This window comes from Cornus florida, unplaced genomic scaffold (genome assembly GCF_030987335.1).
Source record: "Cornus florida cultivar Cherokee Brave unplaced genomic scaffold, ASM3098733v1 CherokeeBrave_3.0.0_Hap2_Chr05, whole genome shotgun sequence".
Lineage (NCBI taxonomy): Eukaryota > Viridiplantae > Streptophyta > Magnoliopsida > Cornales > Cornaceae > Cornus > Cornus florida.
This window is the reverse complement of record NW_026775575.1, coordinates 85,167,694-85,185,108: the sequence shown is the minus strand read 5'-3', so window position 1 is coordinate 85,185,108 and position 17,415 is coordinate 85,167,694. Positions and strand designations below refer to the sequence as shown.

At 34.3% G+C, this 17,415-nt stretch overlaps 3 protein-coding genes across 3 annotated transcripts; all 3 read left to right on the top strand.

Annotated features, from left to right (window-relative positions):
* The first annotated feature begins 1,331 nt into the window (after positions 1–1,331).
* Positions 1,332–1,946, top strand: LOC132310288 (uncharacterized). Its single transcript, XM_059808476.1, has one exon. It carries the CDS (start codon positions 1,591–1,593, stop codon positions 1,861–1,863), a length of 273 nt encoding a protein of 90 aa, XP_059664459.1. The 5' UTR covers positions 1,332–1,590; the 3' UTR covers positions 1,864–1,946.
* A 3,017-nt stretch (positions 1,947–4,963) lies between these two features.
* Positions 4,964–5,534, top strand: LOC132310287 (uncharacterized). The gene has a single exon (XM_059808475.1). It carries the CDS (start codon positions 5,198–5,200, stop codon positions 5,465–5,467), a length of 270 nt encoding a protein of 89 aa, XP_059664458.1. The 5' UTR covers positions 4,964–5,197; the 3' UTR covers positions 5,468–5,534.
* A 2,053-nt stretch (positions 5,535–7,587) lies between these two features.
* Positions 7,588–8,301, top strand: LOC132307297 (uncharacterized). The gene has a single exon (XM_059805017.1). It carries the CDS (start codon positions 7,857–7,859, stop codon positions 8,256–8,258), a length of 402 nt encoding a protein of 133 aa, XP_059661000.1. The 5' UTR covers positions 7,588–7,856; the 3' UTR covers positions 8,259–8,301.
* Positions 8,302–17,415: the final 9,114 nt, after the last annotated feature.

The window sequence follows — 17,415 nt, the reverse complement described above, 5'->3', positions numbered from 1 at the left end:
CGCCATTCAGCAACCCAGATTTTGATTTCTTTCCAAAATATTGTTTATTTCCAAAATATTTCAGCAACCCAAATTTTGCAGTTTGCGTAGAGATTTGGAACACAAGAATGACAATTAATTTGTTTCCATAAATTCACATGCCAATCCAGATGTTTGGGATGTTGCTCTGTTCCAATATTTCTCAATTCCTTTATTTTCATAAATTTCTCAGATCTATTTCTCCATTTATTTGTTTCCATAAATTTTTACTTCCCTTTCCTCGTATACTTGGTCATTTTATTTCAAATTAACATAGCAATATTGGAACAGAGCAACATCTGAACTGGCATGGTTTTTTTGTTTAATTATTTGTGTACTGCATAACATCACAAACAGTTTGTAATTTAAGTCAATATAAGTTGTACACAACATCCCAACATAATCCTAATAGATTATTTATACATAACATCCCACCAGTTTGTAATTTAAATCAGTATAAGTTGTACGTAATATTTCAACATAATCCTATATTTCATACTTATGTTATACGTAAAATCCCAACAAAATTCGTACTCTTTAATCAGATAAGAAAAAAAAAAAGACCAAAAATTGAGATTTACATGAATAAAGCTTAGATTTATGAATGATACTCTGGAGTTTCTGCATAATACTCCAGTGAAATTACATGAGTTTTTGGAGTGTGTTTGGATTTTGAAGTGAAGTGTTGAAATTCAAAAGTTACTATGAGTCCTTGAAGAGTCCATTAATAAAAGCTGGTGAAGTTTTTAGAAAGAGAGAAAGGAAGAAGACGACATTTTAGAAGAAAATAAGCATATTTTAGATACAATATTTAAATATATTTATATATATGAAATACAATATTTGAAGCTTTTATATATAAAATATAAGAGTGGTAAAAATTTAATTATTTACAATTTTTAATTGATATGGTCAATTCTCCTTTACTTATTTCAAAATGGTAAAAATAACACACCGACTGAAGGTGATTTTCACCCTGAATTCTACCACTTCATCAAGCAATAATTTTGATTTATCTACGGTCTCATAATATCTGACTGAGAGGTAAATAGTCCCATTGCATTTCATTTTTGCAACGTGTGACTGGTAAAGAGCAACCGGTTTCATCCGAAACTCTGGGCTTCAATGGATTTTATTTCAAGAAAAAAGAAAAGAAAACCATGTGCCCACCACCAGTGACCAGACAGGTGGCGACTGGCGAGGACAAACAAGTGCCTCATCAGGTAAATTACCCATTTTCCCTTGTATTATTAGAGTTGCTAAACAGATTGTATGGGTAAAAGAGTCATTCCATAGCCCAATCGCCCACAGAAGCAACCCATTGGATTTTCCATACTCCCAAACCGCTGCCCCTCGGTTTCACTCTCACTGCATATTTGTGTGTAGATATATATATATACACACACCCATGAGAATTAGACTACAAGCATCAAAGTAACTCAATCTCCAAACAAAATAGTCCTTACAAATCTCTCTCTACTCTTTAATTTCTCAAATCTAATTGTTGTCCAAAAGATTAGAAGATCAATAGAAAAGAGTCGTCTGAAGAAAAAGAAAGAAAGAACGAAGAAGATGAGTTCAACAAGCAGAGCCTGGGTTGTGGCCGCGAGTGTCGGAGCTGTGGAGGCGTTGAAAGATCAGGGATTCTGTAGGTGGAATCACACAATAAGATCAGTACACCAGCATGCAAAGAACAATCTCAGGTCATTTTCTCAGGCCAAGAAGCTCCCAAAATCATCTTCGGCGGCGATGGCTTCTGGTAAAGTGAGGGACGAGATGAAGATGAAACAATCGGAGGATTCTCTGAGAAACGTCATGTATTTGAGCTGTTGGGGACCAAATTGAACCCCGTAATAGTGTTGCAACACTACTGTATATTGTATAATTTAGAAGCAATTGCTCTTTCAATGTAAAACAGATTTTGACTACTTTTTCTTTTGCAGCAGTGCTTTTTACTTCACAAAATCGCATCCATTAAGTCATTAGTGTGTTACTTTTATAGCTTGATCCATATATATATATATATATATATATATATATATATGCTTTGAGATATTATAACGTAGTATTGGAAAAAAAAAATAGATAATTTAAGAAATGATGCAATTAGCAGTTTATAATTTAAGAAACTGGTATTGACCAGAATGAAGTAACAATTGATTCTTTTTTTACTGTCAAGCTATGAATGGATGACTGCTTGCTTCATCAAGAACTTTTAATATATATATTTTTAGCATGTCACTCTTTGTTTGGAATTGTGTAGATATATATATATAGTTTGGATCATCCATCAGGTCAGCTGCAGAGATGTTTATGGTGGATCAATGGTGAAATTAGATGGTGGGATGTCACTGTTCCTTTCAGGGAGAACAGATGGAGAGAGAAAGTAATGGAAATACGTTAAAACTTACGAAAATCAATGGTTAAGGAAGAAGTTCAATAGGAATAAATGATAGAAACAGGGTGATCAATTTTAGGATAATTACAAATGAACTTGGCACTATTAAGCATCCTTTTGCATATTAAGCATTATTACAGCTCCCATGAGCTTATCCTGATTTTATCAAATTTTCTGACCCTTTTCAAAAGAACATAGGAAGATTTTACTGTTCAAAATTCATTTGCAGTACACCATGCGTTTCAGTCAAGTTTTAACTAGTTTGTACAACATGATTGTATTTTACGATATTTTGACTTTTTTTTTTTTATTATTATTTTATCACAAAATACCACTTTAAGTTCTTTAACGGTGGTAGGTGTTGATTAGGGGTGACAAAAGTTGATACGACTTGCCAACACGACTCGAATACGACACGAATTAAACGGGTTTGAGTTGACTTTGAACGGGTTTAGGTCATAAACGAGTTGACACGATTACTCGAATACGATACGAATTAAATGGGTTTGAGTTGACCTTAAATGGGTTCAGGTCATAAACGAGTTGACACGATTAACCTGTTTAATTAATCGTGTCGTGTTTGGGTTGAAGAGTTCAACCTGTATAACTCGTTTATATACGTTTAACTATATATGTCGTAAATAAATTTTTATTTAAATTCTAAAATTACTATATAAACTTGTGTCTTATAATTTAATCTTTTGTAAACTAGAAACTATTTAGTAATTTGGTTGATTAAAACTTATATTTTTTTTAGTATTAATTATTTTATTGAGTATTATTAATAATTTAAATAATATAATTTTATTTTTTTTGTGAATAGATTATTAAACGGGTTACACGTGTAATCGGTTTAATAAATAAGTCGGATTAGTGTTGAGAGTTTTTGACACGATTATTAAACGGGTTGTATTCGAGTTGAGCTATTTAGTATAATACCCTTAAGTTGACACGACACGATTACGATCCGCGAACACGAATTACCACCCTTAGTGTTGATTGGGCTGTTAGAGGTACAACTGAGACCCAATTGATATATAAAATGTTTTAACTTTTACTCCACCTCTAAATCCTTATTATTCGCCCAACTCATTCTTGAATTTTTTAAATTTTGATTTGTAATTCGGGTTGATAATTCGGATTAAAAAGATGGATTATTCATATGACCAATCTCCACATTTGAAATTTATAATCATCTATAATTAGTTTTAGATTGAATTACTTCTAAGTACAAAAAAGTTTTAAACTTAATGCAAATTTTTAAAAGATTACAAACAAATTTTAAAAAAATTTATTTTTTCAAAAGGGTTAACAAACAACAAATTAAAATTTAAACAAAGGAGTTAAAAAGAAAGTGGTGATCATAAAAAAAAACATATATTATTTTATTAGTTTGGATAGACCGAAATTTATGATGAAAAGTGAAAGTGAAAAAAAGAAAAATCAAGTTTCCTGCACGCATTTGGTTAGCAAGAAAAAATTTCAAGAAAGTTAGGAAAAATATTATTTTATTAGTTTGGATAGCATGAAAGGGAAAAGAAAATAATTTACTTACCAAAACTACCCTCATGATTTAAAATATTAAAAAATAAATTAATTTTGTGTTAGATGAATCATCTTTATACCCAATTATTTATATTAAATTTTAGCAATTAAATAGTAAAATAATGGATTAATAATAATAATTATTATTGTTTATATTCATATTTAAGTTAAACAAAGTAAGGATGACTACATTTTAGTTGTCATATTCTTTATATTTTCTGTTTCAATAATAATTATTTATATTTATATGTAGAATATAATTTACTTATATTGTGAAAAAAAAAATGGAGAAATAACTGGGCATAATAGGAATTTTGGAAATAAAATGACAGTTTTGTATGAGAAAGTTAATTTTTTTTTATGCGGAGAAATATTTTGGGAAAATTTATCGATGCGGGAATCTCACTTTCCCAAAAAATTTTCCTTTCTAGATAACCAAACTCCTAAAAATTAAATATCTTTTTCGTTTCTTTTCCTTTCTATCTACTTTACGCTAATCAAACGAACCCAAAATATATGGTGTTTTTGACTCTTAACCCAAGTTTATATGAACTTGACCAGTATTGAGTTAGAGTTGACTCATCAACCTTAAACCACTCCAACTGCACCCTAAAAAAGCTCGTGAACCTGACCAGTAGAGTCTTCGCTTACAAGGTGAGGAGGCTGATTAGTCTTGACATTATCCTTATCCACAAAATCAGCATAACTTTTCTTCCGCACAAAGAGACAGGAAAATCACCCACCAAAAGAAATGACCCCACTCAGACAATCGATCGCAGCTGGTTTCATCGTCAAAGGGATTTCAATTTCAAGAAGAAACAAAAACCACGTACTCGGGCTCACCACCTAACAAGTGGCAAGGATAAGATCTTCTTAATCAAGTAAAGTACCTATTTTGTCCCTATAAAATTTATGTTGCTAAGCTGCTTGTATGGGTGAAAGAGTCATTCCGACACCCCATCGCCCACGGTAGAAAACCCATTGGATTTTCCAGACTCCCAAACCACTGCCTCTTGGTTTCACTCTCCTTGCTGAAGTGGCACTCCACAATAAAATTTTTGCCTCTATATATACACAAACTGAGGCCCATAAGAAATTATAATACAAGCATCGAAGTAACTCAAATATCGAAACACAAAATTACTTATAAATATCTCCTACTCTTTAACTTGTCAATTTCCTGTTCCAGAAGATCAACAGATAAAGAGTTCAGTGTGAAGAAAAAGAAAGAAGAAGATGAGTTCAACAAGCAGAGCCTGGGTTGTGGCCGCAAGTGTCGGAGCTGTGGAGGCATTGAAAGATCAGGGATGCTGTAGGTGGAACCACACGATAAGATCATTACACCAGCATGCCAAGAACAATTTCAGGTCATTTTCTCAGGTCAAGAGGCTGTCTTCGTCATCTGCGGCGATGGCTTCAAGTAAAGTGAGGGACGAGATGAAGATGAAACAATCGGAGGAGTCACTGAGAAAAGTCATGTACTTGAGCTGTTGGGGACCCAATTGAACCCCATAATACCTAATTAACTGTACACTTTATAATCTAATAGTAAATGAGATGGTTAATTTTGTAACTTTTGTTTTGCAACAATATTTTTACTTAGAAATTCTGGTACAATGAGTCATCAGTTTTTGGAGAACGCAGCTTATGATTTTGCATAATTGTGACTGTAGACGACATTTGTGTGGAGAGCTTCCTTTTAGAGTTTTCCACACTTACACAGAGGAGGAGTTGGGGGATTCTAGAACGCTGGGAAGTTTGTACAGATGTGTAAACTCTAAGATTAACCATGGCCTGTACGGGAGCTTTCAGTTTCTAAAATTTCTTACAAATTTTTTACGAGAAAGGGTATTAAAATATTAAAATAAAAAAGTTGTTTGGTTGGTAAATTTTTTGAAATTCTTTAATTTAAGTTAATAATTATATCCTTAATAGATTATAAATAATAACAAATAGTTGAATCTGGATGTACAAAGGAGGGGGAAAAAATCATAATTAGAGTGATGGAGTAAATTGTTAATGATGCAGTAACGATTAATTAATTGACATAGTGAAGATTCACATATGCAAATTTATTCAATCTATATGGTAGAAGAAGTTTTTTTTCCTTGACTAAATGATAGAAGTTGAAAGAAATGAAAAAAGAAAAGAAAAGAAAAATAAAACGAAAGAGAGATACGGCATTTATAATTATAAATTACTTTCACAACAAAACAGTGTTGAATTTTGGATGAGAGTTTATAAATCTTAGAACTCTTTAGACTTTGAAATCAAATGGAAGTTGATAGAAGTTTTTCATGCAACTCCTCAATCTCTTAGTTCTTCCTTTGACAATCTTATTTATTTATTTTTTTATTTTTTTCCTAGTTGGGTACTTACACACACGGCCTCCAATGAGATTCGAACCCTGACCTCCCTTTGGGAAGTAGAGGCCTTGTACCGCTAGGCCACAGACCCGTTTGACAATTTTTTTTCATTAAAGTTATGTGAAATTTGTTCAGCATTATTATTATTATTATTTTGTTGGGTAGAGAACCAATGAAGAAGATAATACAGAATGAGAAAGATAAAAGTTTGTAATGAAATTCAGAAATAAAAATAAGTTAAATAATGGACAATATAGGAATTTTATATTTATTATTTAAAAAATTGAGCAGCTTGCGAAAAGTAGACCAGGAAGCATGTTTTAAAAAAATTCGTATTCAGAAATTTTACCAGACGCTCTTTGTTATTGGCAAAGGACTTTCTAGACTTAGAAGCTTCGTTTTGAGGCTATAGAAAGCCTAACCAAACAGGCCCCAAATATTTATATAGAGTGTTTTAAACATAGATATTAACTATTAATATAAATATGTATATTTGAAATATAAATATACATATAGGGAATGTCTAAAAGTGATGTCTATATATAGAATGAGAGTTTGATTTGTAATATTAAGTTTCATCAGCAAAGTTATTTATTTATTTATTATTATTATTTTTTTTCATGATATATATCTAAGGAATGTCTAAAAGGATGTCTATATATAGAATGGGAGTTTGATTTGTAATATTAAGTTTCATCAGCAAAGTTATTGTTATTATTGTTTTTTTTCATGTCTCTTATTTTGTTATAAGTCAAAAATATAAATATACAATTTGAAATTTGTAGCAGCCTAGTCGTGAAATTAGAGGATTGTAGTAGTTAGATATCACTTATTTGTAATGATTGTAGTAGATAGATATCACTTACTTGTAATCAAGAAGAACAATGTTATTGAAGCCACCACTTTAATATTCAAAAATGTGATAATATCATCCATACGAAAATTTTCATACTAAAAAAAAGTTTATTTAAAGGAAAATTTGTGTTCTAATTTAGAGAAACTACAAGACAATTGTAATGGGGTGCAGATTTTAATGTGAAAGATGGAGGGACAAATTTTAATTTTTACTTCTTCTCCCAAAAAAAAAATGTTATATTGTTATTATATAAAAAGTGCTACAATGTTTTTTTTTTTAATGAAGTAGGATAAAAATGTACTAAACTGGGACAGAAATGGACCACCCATACATCAGTAACATCACACAAGGATAGAATAGAACCAGTCTGGCACACATAATTTAAAAAACTAGCTATCCCAAACAAAACCCACTTCAATTATTATTACTCGAAAACAACTAGTTTTTCCTCCCAATCTTCGGGCTGAAATCACAAGACAGTGGGCAGGGCTCATCACTAAAAAGTGGGCAGAAATATGCAAAATCCCTACTATACCCCCCAACTCATGAGTGATTAGACTCATTACATTGGCACCACCTAATTCACAAGGACAAATCAGTAATTCAAAACCAGAAACCATTTGCTTCAGCCTCCGGTTTTTCAATCGCTAGTTTCCAATTTCGTCATCACAGCATGCTATGCGTGTGTATGTATAACTATATATATATATTCTCAGTTCCTCTCATCTCATTCATCAAAACACAAACTTTAGTACAATCAAAATACTATATTGAAGTCTTCAAATTGTATACTGAAGGATCAAGAAAGATGAGTTCAACGAGCAGAGCTTGGATGGTGGCAGCTAGCATTGCGGCGGTGGAGGCATTGAAAGATCAGGGATTCTGTAGGTGGAACTACACGATAAGAACCATACACCAGCACGCCAAGACCAATCTCAGGTCATTCTCACAGGCCAAGAAGCTTTCTTCGTCATCTTCCACCGTGATTTCGAGCAGAGTGAGAGACCAGAAAGCAAAGCAGTCGGAGGAGTCACTCAGAAATATCATGTACTTGAGCTGTTGGGGTCCCAATTGATGAAAGAAGAATAATTTTTTTTTTTTGTTGTAAAATGTAAATACACACAAAAAAAAAAAAAAAAAAAAAGTAATTTTGATCTATCAGATAACTCGTATTTTGAGAATTGTTGTTTCTATTAATGTTGATTCTTGCTTGCTTCTTCACATTGTTGAATTCTGAATTGTGTATTTATTGTTTGGTTCATGGGATTGTGGATTCAGTCACAGCGTTTTTGGGTTGAGTGGGTTGTTAGGAGATGGTGAAAGAATCGGCGGTGGAGTGTTTGAGATTGGAGCGCAACCTACAACTCTGGCACCGACAAGCAATTGAAGAAACTGAGAGGAAATTGTAAGGTTACACTATCAGAACATCAAATTGGGTTCCAATTTAAACAGGTTGTATATCGGGGTTGATCGACTTTGGTGCGTGGTGGGTCTCTCCATTGACGATAATGTTGGGGTTGATTGACAAAGTCTCTTTCCATTGACTGATGCTACAATCGTGAGATAGACCAAAGATTGCAGAAGAGGACTTGGGTCTTGAGTCTGGGGGTTGATTGGATTTGGTGTGTGTCTTTCTCCATTAACGGTGATATAGAGGAAGTACAAGGAAGATGAAAAATACGATGAGGTTGATGAATGAGAGGGTCAGAGTCCAGTAGTTAAATAATTGATTTTCTCACAAATTCGAACGTCTTATATACATTCATATATATGTGTAAATCGATTGCAGATCACAACAACTGAGAACGAATCAATTACAGAGAATGGAGTAGATTTTTTTTTCTTGAAAAGATACCCTTATTGCGGGGAAAGCGGCGGAGTGTGTCGCCGGAGAATGGACACATGGCAAGGTGAGATTGGCTGAGGAGGAGATGGTGTTCGATGAGAGACAGTGCATCGTCTCTGTCCATTGATTTGGGATTAAAAATTCATTTATTAACTTTATTGTACTATGGGTATCTTTGTTATTTTCAATTTTTGCTTACGTACGTACCAATTTCGGGGACGGAACATTGACGGTTGGGGGAATTTTGCAAAAATCGCGATAGTTTAGGAGGTTTATTTAAAAAATAAAAGTTCAGGGGAGTTTTTTGGGAGCGAAAGTAAAAATTAAGGGGATTTTTTTACACTTTATTCTTAAAAATATGATGAATTGAACGAGTAGAGCTCGGGTTGTGACCGCTAAGGGTCACATCTGCGGAGGCATTGAAAGAAAAGAAAAGAAAAGTAATGTACTTGAGCTATTGGGGGACCCAATTGAACCCATAATTAGGGCTGGACAAAAAATTCGTGAGTTCGTGAATTCGATCCAATCCAAAGAAAAGTAATGTACTTGAGCTATTGGGGGACCCAATTGAACCCATAATTAGGGCTGGGCAAAAAATCCGCGAGTCCGTAAATTCGAACCGATCAGATCCGTATGGATCGGATCGGATTACCAGACCCACGAATTGTGGGTGGATTCAAAAATTTTGAATCCGTAATTCACGGATCGGATCACAAATTAGGCTGTCAAAAATCCGATCCGATTCGTGAATCCGATTCGTGACCGATCCGTGGATAATCCGTAAAATATATATATATATATATATATATATATATATATATATATATATATATGCTGGTTACGAAAATCAGATACGAAAATCAGAACAAGTAAATATATTACTATATATTAATCTTATATATATATATATATATATATATAACCTTACTTTTTTTTTATTTTCTTTGTTATTAGTAAGTATTATGTATTAACTGTATTATATATACATAAAACCTAAACCTAACTAAAGAAGATCAAGGAAGCCAAAAAGAAAGCGGCTACCTCAGTACTCTTCTTCACTTCTCACCTCTCTTCTTGACTTCTTTTGATCTTCATCAGTTGTTCACCGTAGGCTGCAACAACGACACTTTCATTGTCTGGATCTGCACAGTTTCTATTGAGTTCACAAAGTTTATTTTCTTCTCTTTTTTTTGATTTAAATATGTTGTGATTTTCTGGTGAAATTTCTATGATTTTGATTTTTGATTTTTGAAGTTTGTTGATCCGTAAAATTATAGTACTGCTCAAGGTTTCTCAACTAAGTATGAGATATTTGATTTCATTTTTATATTTTCTACCTTACTTTTGCTTTGAAATTCTAGCATCTTTATTCTTTTTCTAAGCAATCCCATCCAGTATTCTACTTTTTTTTATGGATTACTTAGATCAAGCCCTTACCATCAAAAGTTTATACTATTGCAGATGTGACTACGGTTTGAGGAGATTCATGGAGATTGTTATAGCATATGGAGTGACTGTCTGCTACCCCTTTTTTTCAGTCCGCGGATTGGATCCGATCCGATCTGTCATTTCACGGATCCGATCCGTGGACTAACGGATTGGTGGTGGATTCAAAATCTCCCAATCCGTTGTGAGCGAATCGGATTAGAATTGATGCCTAATCCGATCCGATCCGTGGCTACCCCTACCAATAATACCTAATTAATTGTATAATGTATAATTTAATAGCAATTGCTCTGTCAATGAAACAGATTTTGAGAAAGTTTGGTTTTGCCACAATGTTTTTACTACAGAGAATCTCATGCAATGAGTCATTAGCTTGCTAGTTTTACAGCTTAATGCCATTTATGTCGATTAATTTAGTAGAGTGTGGTAGTATAGCTTTTGCCATATTTTATCATCTCATAAATATGAGTCTGAGATATATGGATATATCCATTTCATGTCAAAACAGACATTTTCTGTTTATTTTTACACCGGGTCTTTCAGAGAGTCTCTTTTAGAAAGATTATCCTTGTCTTTGTTTGTGTCTCGGGTGGGTTCTAAAATCTTCCACATTTATGTATAAAATTATTGAGCGTTGAGATAGGGGGTGGATTAAGCACATTCAAAATTTTGTAGAGATTTCTAAAAGAATTAAGTTATAGTTTGTAAATATCTGCAATATTCATGCAATATTCATGTGAAGCTTAGATATTAAGTATGGATTGTAATGGATCTTATTTTAGAAGAATGCCTATATATAGGATGAGAGTTTAATTTTAAATTTTAAATTTTAGGGGTGAGAGTGACGAGAGTAACCAAGATATTATGTAAAAAATAATTTAAAATGTTTCATTGGATTGAGAATGACGAACCTTTTTAGAGTATATGAGAGCAATTTGACTAAAATGTTTCACTGACGGTTACAAATCCCCCGAAAAATGTTTCTAATGTATAGGAGTTTTTATTATATATATATATATATATATATATTATTTTCATTAAATAAAAAAATAAATGTAATTCTTTTTGTTATTACAAATGGAAATAAACTTAATCAACAACTTTTAACAAATTTTTATTTTTACTTTGTATAAATACATGGTTTTATCATTAGCAGCAAAGTTGATCAAGGTTTAACAGTGGCGTGTGACGGTCAAATGATTATGGTTTTATCATTAGAGGGTAGTGATGGTCAAATTTCACCATTGTTTGTAGGGTGAACAATCCAGTGACTCATTGAGAGAGATGGGGAAGGAAAGAGGACAAGCCCTTGTTAAAAACAAAAGTTGAGAAGGAAGAAGAAGTCAAGGGATAAATTATAAAAGGGAGTGAGAGAAACAGGGTTATTAATTTTAGAATAAATTACAAAAGTGCTCATCTCTATCAACAAGATGCATTATTACACCACCAATGAGCTCTTATCATATTTTTGTCAACAAAAAATTTCACCATTTAAAAAGGAATATATGAAGATTATACTGTTAATAATTTGTGTCAAAATTAAGTAAATCATGCATTTCAGTCTAACTTTAAATCCTCTAAGCTTTATTATTAACTAGCTCGTTAATTTCATTTTATGAAATTTTGACATGATTTTTTATTTTTTTATGGCAGCATCAGTTTAATATGGAAAATATGATAATGTCACTCAAGAGTCAAGATATGCTTATTTAAAGGAAAGTTTGTGTGACTTCAAACAACTGTCATATGGTACAGGTTGTAATGTGAAAGATGGAGGGTCTAATTTTAGTTTTTACTCTTTTTTTTTTTTCCCCCAAAATAACTGATGTAAGTCTGCTTGAAAGACAGATTTTGTACATTGTATTTGTTAATAATACTAGCAACAAGACACAGGGAGAGAAATGGATCACTTTATAGTTTCGCCGTATTGTCCGATTCGCGATCTTTTTTTAAGTCCGATACGCAATTCATATCGACCAGTTTATACTGACTTTGTCTGAGTCCATTACATCACAACCGCAACTGATACCGCAACTGTGACCGATATTGTGAACCATACAATGAGGGTATCCGATACAATGGGAGTATTCGATAATTTATTACTGTACATATATTACATAAACGGTCTAGATATATCGGTTCTCCCTATACAGTGTCGCACAAGGATAGAACCAAGTTGGCACACAATCTTTAAAAAACCAGCTATCCTCAACCCAAACCAAACCCACTCCAAATTATTAAACAACTAAATTTTCCTCCCAATCTTTGGGCTGAAAACACACGGCTGTGGGCTCTTCACTATTGTTCGTTTTTGGATGCCCCTTTGCGTTCTAATCCATCTTGGGGCTCGCGTAGTATTTGATCTTCTCAACCTTTTCTGCGTCAGGGACTGCGCTAGTAAGTGGGTAATGGGAAATCAATTCATATTTAGAATGATCATTGGGTTTCAACTTTTCCTTTCAAGCTCCCTCATCCGCAGCTTGATGTGTCTTGCCGATTTGTGGGGGATTTGATTCATCCGCAGTCCCACACATAGAATGTGAGTGTTTTGCGTCATTTTTTTCCCTTTGGTAATTTTGCGGTTGCATATTAGTCGTTGGGATAAACCGGACTCTCAATTCTGGGCGCCTGAGCAAACGGGTATTTTCTCAGTTCGGTCGGCATATTCTCTTGCTCTGTCTCTGTATGATTCTTATCCAATTATTCGGGGACCTTTTAGCTGGAATTCGGTTTTGCGCTACCTTATGTAATACCCCTAATTTTAAAAGGATAGTCTCGACATTTATTTATTATTTTTATTGTATTTTTGCATGATTATTTGGTTTAATTATTTTATTTAATTGTTTACCTATGTGGCATGTGTTTTAAATTGATTTAAGTTATTTATTTTTCTTTAATTGGCGTTTATTGTTTAAGTGTTTTTAGTTATTTAATTGGGTTATTTAATTGGAATTAATTAGTTAAGTTGATTTAATTATTTAATTTTTTTTTTCATTTAATTCTATTTTAAGTTACAGTTAAATTTAGGGTTGCAATTACATAGGTGGCCGACGTAGGTATTTATCTTAGGTCGGTTTATGGGCCGAGATGGGCTTTGGCTTAAGGTTACATGGATTAGGGTTTAATCACTAAGCCTATAAGTATGTGTGTCACGGTGGTTTAGGGTTTGAGAATAATTAACCGGAATTTCTGTAAAAAGACCGTGAGATACAGAGAGAGAGAAACAGTGAGCAGTTGTGGGAAAACAGAGTGAGGCTTAAGAGAATTTGTACAGAAAGGACCAAGGAGGTTGAGTAAGGATTAGAGACAGAGTTATAGGAAGCTTGGCGGCGTTCAGAATTGCAGGAAAACTTAGAGACGACACAGGGATTTCATAATTGAAATCACAGGCAAGTTCTTCTCTTTCTCTTTCCCTTTGGCTCGTGTTCTGTGCACCTAGATAGTCTCTAGGGATTAACTAATTAGTAAATGAAACTTATGTGTTCAATGCATGCTTGTTGATGATTTGTTTGCATGGAATCCAAATCTGTTTATAGTTCGTGTATGGTTGCTTCCTGTTCTGTTCATTAAAACATATTAAAAATCTGTTGAGTTTTGGTTATGATTCTTGCCTCTATCTTCTGTAAACAAACCCTAGGGATGTTAATGGGATGTTATAAGACTCCTAAGATCAGTTTGTGAAGAGAAACAGAGAGGTTGGAATAGAATTATAATTTCGGTTTGGTTCCTAACGCAGGTTAGTTTGGTAGCAAATTTAGTCTCTGTAATTGTTTTTAATTGTTGTTATCAAGCCATTGGGATGCTACTGGGTATTAATAGGACACCTAAGTTTGGTTTTAAAAACTAACAGAGGGTTAGGAATAAGCCGGAGAAGGAGCACAAGAGCTGAAACGACGCACCGGGGACGATGGCTCTCAAAGGAGGTGAGAGCCGGCTCCATAGAATTGGGAGCCGGCTCCCACAACAAAGTGGAGCCGGCTCTAGGGAGTCCTAGAGCCGGCTCTAGGCTGGAAAAGAGCCTGCTCCAAATTCTGGAGCAGGCTCCCTTGTTATTTTGATTTATTTTACGATTTTTTTTAATTTTCTACATACTATGTTCACTGTTGGAGCATGGAGACTGTTTGAATGAATTTGGAACTTTATAGAGGGATCAAGGAATGAATTTTGAGTGTTATTAAGACCCTAAATTAAGTAAAGTTTAATTCTAAGTTGTCGGGACAAACAGTGTAAAAATTAAGGCACTTAACACATGGAAGTTGAATTAATTGTTGAATTAAAATTCAGCAATTTGATGGAACATAATGTGTTTATAAAACTTGTTTTAGAATGCATTCAAGTGCATGATAAGGTCATTTAATTATTAATTTTGAGCTATGCATGCTTAGGAGGCTAGTTGCTGAATTATTAAATTGTTCACTGCAACTATATGGTTAATGCTTGGATTTAAACTGCTGAAATATTTAAACAATCTTCTGAATTGTTTTAGCAATTTATTGGTTAATAATAGGATTATTTAACCTATTCACATGCATGATGGAGTCCCTGACATATTAAATTTGGTCTATGCATGCTCTGGATGTTAGTTGTTGATTTGTTAAATCGTCTCCTGCAACTATACGGTTAAATGCTTGGATTTAAATTGCTGAAGCTTTAAATATTTTTCTGCAATTGTTTGGACGGTAGTTTTTGGTCTGTAAATTATTGAACTGTCATATATGTTATAATTTACATGGATATGGAGGATGGTATGTACCGGTATGGGACGGTGACATACTAGGGACGGTTTAGCTCAAAACGCATAAACCTAACCTAATGGATTAATGGAATGGATTGAAAGGTATCGAATCCTAATTGTGACTAAGTCAGATCAGCTGTAAACAAGTTGGATGACTTCCTGGATTAACGGATAGTAGTTAAGTCATATCAACTGAATAAGTTGAATGACTAACTAGTTGGTTTATTGTATGACAGTTTAGTAAATAGTTGAACTGCATACCCTGGATTTGGATGGACTTTATATATATGGTTACGGTACCACGAGTTGAGCTTGAGTCTCAGACTCGTTGGTTAGGGTGCGTATATGCAGTGGATGCGTAACTGGTTATAATAGGTTGAGGTGTACCCTGTTAGGTCTAGGTACTCATGCCCACCTTTGGGTGCGTATTCGCATGTTGCCTTCTATTCAGGTTGAGACCCCTATTATAGACTGGTGAATGTCCCTTAGTGTGGATATATTTATACGTATGGACTAGATAGATATTGTGAGGTGTCTACGGTGTATCTGCGTGTCGGGTCACTGTATGGATTGCAGTTAGATTAGAACTTGCTCGTGGGTCTGACCCACTCCTTTATTATTCTTTTCAGGTACAGGACGGTTCCAGCCTTAGAGCTTGATCGTGCTTGTCGAGGACAGTCTCACCTTCATCTGATTACGTAGGACTTCTCTCGATATTTCTAGCATTATCTATTTTCAGTTTTCAGTTTCAGTTGAACTTTTGGTTAGGGGTCCATCAGTGGATTCCCAAGTTGTAACCTTGAAGTTTTGGAGGATTGGATTTTCAATTTTTAGTTATACATGGAGGATTTTATAATTAATGTTACTTTCAGTTTTATTCCATCACTTTTGTTTCATTTTGTCATCTGTGTTCGCTTTAAAATACTTTAATTGTTTGATATTCCCTCGGGTTTGGGCCTGGGCCTGATCAACCCGTGTCTCAGATCCGAGGGGTATCACACCTTACTCTTTCTAAGGTGCAATATTTTCTTTGGCGGTGTTGTCATCAAGCTCTACCTACTGGTCCAGTGTTGTTGATGCGGGGATGTGTTGCTTCTCCTTTGTGCCCTCACTGTGGATTGGAGGAGGAGTCTATTGTGCACTTTATGTTTTTTTGTTCTCATTCTATGCAGGTTTGGAAGCTGTTTTCGCTTCGTTTTGATTTTTCTTCTTCTTCTTTTTGATCCTTTGTAGATGGTTGGCGTTTTTTGCTGCATCGGGTAGGTTTGGCATCGGATCCTCTAGTTGCTCTTGGCTTGATTTCCTTTTGTGCGTGGTATATTAGGAAAGGCAGGAATCATTTGGTCTTTGAGGGTGTTTTGTGGCGGCCAGAGAAGGTGGTGGAACGTGCTCTTTCTAGTTTTTGAGAGTTTCAGGACGCGAAGTCCCAACATCACAAATTGATTGTTGTTGTACCATCTTCTTCTTTAGCTTCTTGGTTTCCACCCGCTCGGGGATGATTAAATGCAATTTTGATACTTGTTTCTCTAAGAAGATGGGTGGGGGTGCAGTGTTTCAAGATTTTCAGGGCTCTATCCTCAAGGCTGTGGTGTTTAGACCGTTCTTTGCTTCGTCGGCGATGATGGCTGAGGCGATTGCTTGTCTTCGTGCTTTGTTTTGGGCCTCTTTCTTTGAGTTTCGTTGTTTTAAGTTTCGAATCGGATGTTAAAATTATTGTTGCAGCCGTGGAGGATGCTTCTGTTTGCCCCACCGAGATCGCCTCCCTTTGCTTTGATATCCAAATAGAGCTTAGGTCTTTTTCTGCGGCGTCTTTGACTTTTATTCAATGTTCTGGTAATCAAGTGGCTCATGTTTTGGTTGTGTCGTCGCGGTCTGATGAGGTGGTGGACCGTGTGTTGGACCATTGTCCATCTCAAATTGTTGCTCTTGCTCAGCAGGATGTGTTGGGTGCTCGGGTAAATGATATTGGTTGTGTTTCTTAGTGGTCTTGCTTGATTTGTTACGTATTTGTGTTGTTTGCCTTTGCCCCAAAAAAAAAAAAAAAAAAAAAAAAGAAAAAGAAAAAGAAAAAGACGAAACGAAAACCATGCACTCAGGGCCACCACCTAACAAGTGGCGAGGATAAGAACTTCTTAATCAAGTACCTGTTTTGTCCCTATAAAATTTATGTTTGCTAGGCTGCTTGTATGGGTGAAAGAGTCATTC